The following is an 8,316-nucleotide window of genomic DNA, read 5'->3' as shown; positions in this document are numbered from 1 at the left end:
AAAGTGGTTATGCACAACAGTGAATTTACTGGGTAATGTAACTTGAAAGTCCAGCCATGTGGGCCACCTGAGCGGCTCAGTGGCTCAAATTGCTAGTGGGTGGGCATGCAGGAGGTGGCTAATCGATGTTCTCTCTCATCAATGTTTCTCTCTCTCTCTCCCTCTCCCTTCTTCTGTGTCTAAAAATCAATAAAGAATAAACAAACAAACAAACAAACAAATAAATAAATAAAGTACGGCTATCTGGCTTAAGCACAGCATGTTTCAGGAGCTGAATGAAGACACAATAACCTGGCTCCAGTCTCCTCTATGCTGGCTTCATTCTGGGTCCACATAGTGATAAGATGGCTGCCAATGACCACAGACCTACTTTCTCCCATGCTCAAGTCCAGTGAAAGAGAAAGTATTACAATTTGGTTACTCATACAATTCCTAAGCTGCCCTGGCCAGTGTGACTCAGTGGTTGAGCATCGACCCATGCACCAAGAGGTTGCTGGTTTGATTCCTGGTCAGGGCACATCCCCAGGTTGTGGGCCCGATCCCCAGTGGGGGGCGTGCAGTCAGCGGCCAGTTGACATTCTCTCTCATCGATGTTTCTATCTCTCTCCCTCTCCCTCTCCCTTCCTCTCTCTCTCTCTAACATCAATAAAAAATAAATAAACACTTTTTTAAAATCCTAAGCTGCACACTGATTGGACAGACAGGGTCATGTGCCCATCCCCAAACCTGTCCCTAAAGCCAGGGCAGCAGAAGGAGCCTCTTGGCCACCCACTGAACCAATCTCTGGGTCTAGTGGATTCAGTGTTCTGATGTGAACACTAGTGTTCCAGAATCAGCTTTGCTTCCACTTGGAAGATTTCCTTCTCTACCAGTCAAAGTCCAGTCAAAAAGACAAATTACTCTAGGGATTTGAATCAGAGGGAATATAATACACAGAAATGGTCATAGCGGTGACGGTGGAGCTGAGAAAACAAAAAGGCTGTCAAGGCTACAGGGAGACAGACAGCCACAGCAGGACACCAGTGTCCCTGTTGCTGGGGAAGCAATGTGACAGGCTGAGTGACTGGAGTCGCTGGGACTGCAGGAGGGGCTGCTCTACAGGAAACAAGAGGACTGCTGGTGACATCACCTGAAGCGGAAGTTGCCCCAGCTTCTGCCCTCCTATGTGCAGCCAGTCCTAGAAGCCAACGGAGACCGGGAAATGCGCTCGCAGGGACAAAGAGCAGAGTGAGGAGGGCAAACAGGCAAAGGATGGCACACCTGCCTTCCAAAAGCCCAGGCTGGGAGGATCGGCATGCTCTGTCTTTTCCCTACTTCGTCCCTCTCCCACTCCTCACGTTTGGCTTCAGAGTGCTTTACTTTGTGGGGGAATTTGGAGGAGAGGAGTCACACCTGCCACAAAGCTCATCATTAAGCCTAAGGGTGACTGCCCTGGCCGGTTTGGCAGTTAGAGCGTCGGCCCGCGGCCCAGGGAGTCCCAGGTTCGGTTCCCGATAAGGGCACGTACCTCGGTTGCAGTTTGTCCCCGGCCCTGGTTGGGGTCGTGGGGGTGGCAGCCACTTGATGTGTCTCTTTCAAATTGATGTTTCCCTCTCTCTCCCTCCCACACTCTGTCTGAAGATAAATGTAAAAATATCCTCGGGTGAGGATTTTTAAAAAAAGCCTAAGCTCAATGTTTGCGGGGGGGGGGGGGGGGGGGGGCAGGCACACTGTGAGGAAATCTCAATTTTTTTTTTATCCTCACCCAAGGACATTTTCCATTCTTTGTTCAGATAGAGTGGGAGGGACAGAGAGAGAGAGAGAAACATCGACGTGAGAGGGACACATCGAGTGGCTGCCACCTGCACGGCCCAACCAGGGCCGGGGACAAACTGCAACCGAGATACATGCCCTTAGTGGGAACCGAACCCGGGTCTCTCTGGACCGCAGGCCGACGTTCTAACCGCTGAGCCAAACTGGCCAGGGCTCATTATTTTTATTTATTTTTTTTTTTAGTCTTCAATCTTCATGGGAATCTTGCCATGTTCACCTGCAGAAAAGAAAGCCATGACTTGATCACGGACGTAGACATAGATAGCTGCTGTCTTGAGAGCTGTCGACAGTTCTGCCATGTTTTCAGCAGGGACTCGGCAGGGCTTCACCACAGGCTTGCTGGGAAGCGGGGTGTCAGGAGCCCCTCCACCGCCACCTCCCGAGCTGTGGTGAAGCCAGATGCACAGCCCAGGAGAGCGCCGCCTAACAGCACCCCATTAGCTCTGGTCGTGCATCCAAGCCCTCTTGCTCATTAAGATAGTAATAAAGGGCTTTGTGGCTGTGGGTTGTTCTCACTATAGGTTCTCCCTTTGTCCTTTAATAACAGAACCCTAGCCTGGCCGGTGTGGCTCAGTGGTTGAGCGTTTGATTCCCAGTCAGGGCACATGCCCAGGTTGTGAGCCAAATCCCCAATGTGGGGGGCATGCAGGAGGCGACCAATCGATGTTCTCTCTCATTGATGTTTCTATCGCTCTCTCCCTCTCCCTTCCTCCCTCTCTAAAATCAATAAAGAAAAACAATAACAAATAAAAATAGCCCTGGCCGGTTTGGCTCAGCTGTTAGAGCGCCGGCCCGCAGACCAGAGAGACCCAGGTTCAGTTCCCACTAAGGGCACGTACCTTGGTTGCACCTTGTGCCCAGCCCCAGTTGGGGCGGTGTGGGTGGCAACCACTCGATGTGTCTCTCTTACATCGATGTTTCTCTCTCCCCCCTCATCTCTCCCTCACACTCTATCTGAAGATAAATGCAAAAAAAAGAAAAGTGTCCTCGGGAGAGGATAAAACAATAAATAAATAAAATAAAAATAATAACAGAACCCTAAGTTTTAGCTGGGCAGATGAAAACTACATTTCCCCGTGTCCCTTGCAGCTAGCTACAGTCATGTGACCAAGTCTTCCCCGTGAAAATAATTCACGCTGCCTGATGGTCATGCCCTTTTAGGAAAGGTGAGCATTTGCTGTCTGTCCTCCTACCCTCTTTTTCTAACTGGAATGTGGACCCAGCAGATATGGTAATGAGCCATCTTCAACTACGTGGAGGAAAAACAACATCCTAGGGCAGAGCTTTTAGACTACAGTGTGGAGATACCCATCCCCTCTGCCCTCAGACGAGCCTCTTTAGGGCCCCAAAACCCTTCCACTTTTACCCCAGGGTGCTGACTCCATGCTGCACATGACCCAGGCCAAGCCAATCAGCAAATCCCACCACAATGACTGATTCAGGGGTGAGTTTGCAGACGAAATCAATCCAATCAGAATCAATCTTAGGATATTTGCTAAGAATTCTGGGACAGAGGTGTTTCCTTTCTCCGGAAGGCAGGATATGCATATGTGAGGTGGATTTGGGGTTAAGAGCCTGTCCAAATCTTGAGAAGGGTTATTGAGCCTTAACTTCCCATTTGTAAAATAAGAATCATTACAGTGTCTACTGTAACCTTGTAATAGTGAGCTAACACAGATTAGAAAGCACTTTGCGTACTGTCTGGGACATAATAAGTTCTTAATAAATCCTAGCTGTTTTTATTAGGTGACATCTGGAACTTACATGGCTGTTGGGAAAGAATCAAGCCTGAGGGCCATGGAGCTGCTGGATTCAGCCAGACCTGAGGCCTGCTCCGCCTGTGGATTTCTAGTGCTGACCACCAATGAATTCCCTCATCATTTGGACCAATTTTGTTTTTTTATTTTGAAGGTTTCTTTAGTCATGCCATATTTTAATGGGTACACAGTGCTTTCACTTGGAATTGGTTAGGAATTGGTTTTGAAACAATTAATTATACCACCTGCTGGGACCATTACCGATCTCTCCATTCCTTTGGGGCTCCTCTGCCAACAGGTTCCATTCTATTCCCATGTGTGTTTCTGTACATGTCCATGTAGCAACACAGAAAGTGAGTCCACTAGCCCACACAGTGACTGTGTTTGTCATGGGAATCCAGTGTCCGTTTCTGGTGGACCCACTGGAGCTAAGAGATGATGTCACGCATTTTGGACCGATGGAAACATCGTGCTTTGTTGGCACTTCGCACCGAGTGCCCTCGCTGTTTGTGTATCTCTGCAGCAGCGAGAGTCCTCACTGACGCCCACAGTGTGTCCTTGGACAAGTCACGGAGCTCTCGGAGCCTGTTTCTTGATCCATAGAATGGAAGGGATCTTATCTGAGAGAATGGAGATGTGGATGCACCAGGCCCCTTTCCCACCACAGGTGTGAGCATTCCCGCGTTTATACTTCACAGCGTGTTCTCCTAAATACTCTCCGTGACCGCCACCTTTTCGCCCCCTCACAAAGTATTCACATACTGCCTCCCAGTCCCTCCTACCACACACCCATCCACGGGCACCTCAACATACCCTCTCCAGGCACGGTCCTCAACCCTGTCCCTCCCACACAGCCCTTTATCATCATCGGCCCTTCCTCAACCCAGCCTCCTCTCAGCCACACACCCCCACCCCCTTCCCTGCCCAAAGTACTGCCCTGGGGCCACCAGCCTCCAGACAAGGCCAAACCCCATGGGAAGTGCTCCCCATACCTCCAGTCTCCCCTTTCACTGAGCAATCTCTACCGGGTCCCTCTCCCAGGAAATGCAGACAGAGGCCAGGGCCAGGGAGTGACTTTAATGTGTCAGGAGTGGGATTTTGAACAACGTGGGGGCTCCAGAGACCTCTGGCTCCAAGGGAGGGAAGGAGGATGGCAGTGACCAGCCCCCATCCTCCTCTAAAACAAATGGCACTGGGGGGGACAGCCCATGCTCTTGGATATGCAATGCAGGCCCAGCTGGCAGGGGCATAAGATGTTGGTGGCTCCCTTGGTCTGTGGAAAATAAGTATGAGAGTTGGGGGTCACCAAGGTGCAGGGAAGAAGAGGGTTTAAACTTCTTGGGGAGCAGACCTGGGGCCCGTCAGCTCTACAGCTTATAACTTCACAACCTCAGGCAACTTAATGAGCTTCTTTATCTCCGTTCCTCATCTGTCAACAGGGCTAATAACAGTAACCCACCTCCTAGGTTTATTATGAGGATTAAATGAAATAAATTAGATCAAGTGCCCATAATAAAAAGACCCTCTGGCCACTGCAGCTATAGAAGTCAGGTGGGGACCTGGCTGCTACCTAAGGACACGGACAGCTCCTCACACAGGACATGGAGGCCAAACCCATTTTTCCTAGAAAGGCTTGGGCCCAGGGCCAAATGAGAGAAGATGAGCAGGAACAAGACGTACTGGACATTCTGCTCCCTTCATTTCCACCAGCTAACGAGCATGCTCAGCTCGTTGCCAGGACCACATACTCTTCCCAATAATCTGGTGGGATAGGTGCTTTAACCCCATTTCACAGATGAGAAAACTAAGGCTCAGAGAACAGAAATGACCTATCTGAGGTCACAAAGACAAGGGGGGGTCAGAATTTGCACTCGAGTCCAACTCCAAAGCTGTGGTCCTGCCACTGCAGCGCCTTGCTTCTCTCTAGAAGTGAGGTCACTGTGGCAGGGAGGTGGGGATTGCTGAGGAGAAGGCTTTCCCCACCTGTTTTGCCTCTGTGATGTTAGGATAGAGATATTCATTCATTCGACAAACATTTGTTGAGCACCTGCTATGTGCAGGCACTGAGCTGAGGAGTAGGGGGTCAAAGATGAATATGCTGCACCCTGGTGGCTGTGGCCCAGTGCTTCCCAGTCAGGGCACATGCCCGGGTTTGGGGTTCTATCCCCAGTAGGGGGCATGCTTGAGGCAGCTGATCAATGTGTGTGTGTGTGTGTGTGTGTGTGTGTGTCCCTTCCTCTCTCTAAAATCAATTTAAAAACATATTTTAAAAAAGAGAGAGAGCCCTGGCCAGTTTGGCTCAGTGGTTGAGCGTTGGCCTGCGGACCAGAGAGTCCCGGGTTCGGTTCCCGCTAGGGGCACATACCACAAAGAGAGAGACAGAGAGAGAGAGAGAGAGAGAGAGAGGAATATGCTGCGATCCTGCCACTGAAGAGCTCCAAGCAGTGGCAGACACAAACAGAAGGCCAGTCAGGGAGGCCATGCTCTGCCAAGGGAGTGGGAATTCCAGGGAAGAAGGTTTGTCAGGAGGAGTGGCTGGCATTGCAGGACGAGTAGGAGTTTGCCAGGTGGAGAAGGAGGAAGGGCACCCTAAGCAGAGGGTGAAAAAGCAGGTGCAGCCATGTGGGTTTTTGTTATTGTTTTTGTTTTTGTCTTTTTGTTAATCCTCACCCAAGGATATTTTCCACTGATTTTTTTTAGATACAGTGGAAGGGACAGAGGGAGAGAGAGAGAAAGGAAAACATCGATGTGAGAGAGACACATCAATTTGTTGTCTCCTGTACGACCCCAACCAGGGCCGAGGATCAAACTTGCTGCCTAGGTACATGCCCTTGACCAGGAATTGAAGCTGAGACCTTTCGGTCCACGGGCTGATGCGCTAACTACTGAGCAAACCAGTCAGGGGCATATGGTGGGTTTTTTTTTTTAATATATGTTTTTATTGATTTTTTAGAGAGAGAGGAAGGGAGAGATAGAAACATCCATGTGAGAGAGAAATCTAGATCGGCTCCCTCCTACACGCCCCCTGCTGGAGATCAAGCCCCAAACCCCAGCATGCACCCTGAGCAGAAATCAAACCGGAACCTCTCAGTCCATGGGACCACGGTCAATCCACTGGGCCACGCCAGCCAGGCCATGTGGGTATTTTTTAACCTTCTCCACCCTACTTGCCAGAAGGGGCTGCCCCACCCCAGAGCCTCACCTGGGGCAAGCACTCCATGGCTCTTCTAGCCTTGGGGGCACAGAAGGTGTCACCTCGGTTGAAGTCCAAGAGGCAGCAGTCACTGTAGCACTCCGAGTGATGGGAACACAAAGCTCCATTCATCTGTGGGGACACCCCCGAGTCACCAGCTGTCTGGCTGTGTGCGAGGGTGCAGGAGGGCTCTTGGAATTGCCAAGGCCCCAGAGGTCCAAGAAGAGAAGCCCTGAGATGGTCACTCCCAGGTACCACCCCCTGCTTGCCCCCCCCCCCCACCGCCCCCAGCAGCAGAGAGCGGGGAGCAGAGGAGTGGGGATCTAGTGTTTCCCCTCTGCCTCCTTCTCCTCTCCCTGGGGCCCCTCATTTCTATGGGTCCCAAAGGCTGACCTGTGCTGGGGGAGCAAATACTCTTAGATCACACTTCAACAGGAGTATGAGCAGCAAGTAGGGAGGAGAGAAAGATGGAAAAGGGGAGAGAGGGACATGGTGCCTGGAAGTGGGGGCGGGGCGGGAGGGGCTGCAGCAAGCAGGGAGGTAAGGGGTGGCTGGGGTCCAGGGCTGCGCCAGTCCCGAGCGGGCGCTGGGCGGAGCGAGGGGATGGTGCTGGTCATACGGCCACTTTCTTTCTCCTCCAGAGCCACCAGGGAGGTGAAGCAGCGCTTTGACTGTTGGGAACACAGCAAGCTTCCAGCCGGGGACAGTCCCCAGTCTGGTGCTTCCCACCCCACCCGCCACGTCGCTCCCCAAACCCAAGCGGTCCCTCTGGCCAGACTGTGCTGCCGCCCCGGCCGCCGCCCTCTGCTCAGGGGAGGGTTTCAAACGCTCCTCCGCTCACCTTCGTCAGCTGCCCTTTAAACTGCGGAAACGTGCCCCAGCAGGGGAGCAGGACGCCCGCGAGGAGCGCCAGGGCTGAGAGCATGGCCTTGGCAGCAGCGGTCCTGTGCGCTGGGGCCTCGGGACACCCTCCTTCCGACGCGAGCCGGGGCGGGGGCGGGGGAGTCGCGCTCGCGTGGAGCTGGGGTGGGAGTTAATGGTCACAGGCTGCCCGCAGCCCGCCCGCCCGCAGCCCCCCCCCCCCGCAGCCCGCAGCCCGCCCGCAGCCCGCAGCCCGCCCACAGCCCGCAGCCCCCCCGCAGCCCGCAGCCCGCCCACAGCCCGCAGCCCCCCCGCAGCCCGCAGCCCGCCCGCAGCCCGCCAGCCCGCAGCCCGCCCGCAGCCCCCAGCCCGCCCGCAGCCCGCAGCCCGCAGCCCGCCCGCAGCCCGCCCACAGCCCGCAGCCCGCAGCCCGCAGCCCGCCCGCAGCCCGCAGCCCGCAGCCCGCCCGCAGCCCGCCCACAGCCCGCAGCCCGCAGCCCGCCCGCAGCCCGCCGAAGCCCTTGCCAGCGCTCGGGGAAGGGGTGGAACACGGAGACCCTGGTTCAAGCCTCCGACAGGCCGGATTTTATAAGATTTAGGGGGCCCAGGGGCCTCCCTACATATATTACTTCCAAATAAAAGCTTAAAACTGTAAAATAAAACTTTATTTTGAAAAACTATGCGAAACTTGCA

At 53.4% G+C, this 8,316-nt stretch overlaps 1 protein-coding gene across 1 annotated transcript; it reads right to left on the bottom strand.

The window, feature by feature from the left end:
* Window positions 1–4,670: 4,670 nt before the first annotated feature.
* Window positions 4,671–7,816, bottom strand: CLPSL2 (colipase like 2). Its single transcript, XM_036249065.1, has 3 exons — window positions 7,604–7,816; window positions 6,772–6,894; window positions 4,671–4,842 (listed from the first exon to the last, which is right to left on the bottom strand). The coding sequence occupies exons 1-3, from the start codon at window positions 7,685–7,687 to the stop codon at window positions 4,747–4,749; spliced, it is 303 nt and encodes a 100-aa protein (XP_036104958.1). The 5' UTR covers window positions 7,688–7,816; the 3' UTR covers window positions 4,671–4,746.
* Between the last annotated feature and the right edge of the window lie 500 nt (window positions 7,817–8,316).

The sequence above is a fragment of the Molossus molossus genome, unplaced genomic scaffold (assembly GCF_014108415.1).
Source record: "Molossus molossus isolate mMolMol1 unplaced genomic scaffold, mMolMol1.p scaffold_m16_p_8, whole genome shotgun sequence".
Lineage (NCBI taxonomy): Eukaryota > Metazoa > Chordata > Mammalia > Chiroptera > Molossidae > Molossus > Molossus molossus.
The sequence above is the reverse complement of the archived record's forward strand: the minus strand, read 5'-3'. Positions and strand labels throughout refer to the sequence as shown.

Excerpts from the sequence above, each read along its gene's own strand:
- CLPSL2 (XM_036249065.1), bottom strand. The coding sequence starts at position 7,687 with ATGCTCTCAGCCCTGGCGCTCCTCGCGGGCGTCCTGCTCCCCTGCTGG. Across the intron at positions 6,895-7,603 it reads TTAAAGGGCAGCTGACGAAG|ATGAATGGAGCTTTGTGTTC; the intron begins GTGAGCGGAGGA and ends GTGTCCCCACAG. Across the intron at positions 4,843-6,771 it reads CCATGGAGTGCTTGCCCCAG|ACCAAGGGAGCCACCAACAT; the intron begins GTGAGGCTCTGG and ends TATTTTCCACAG.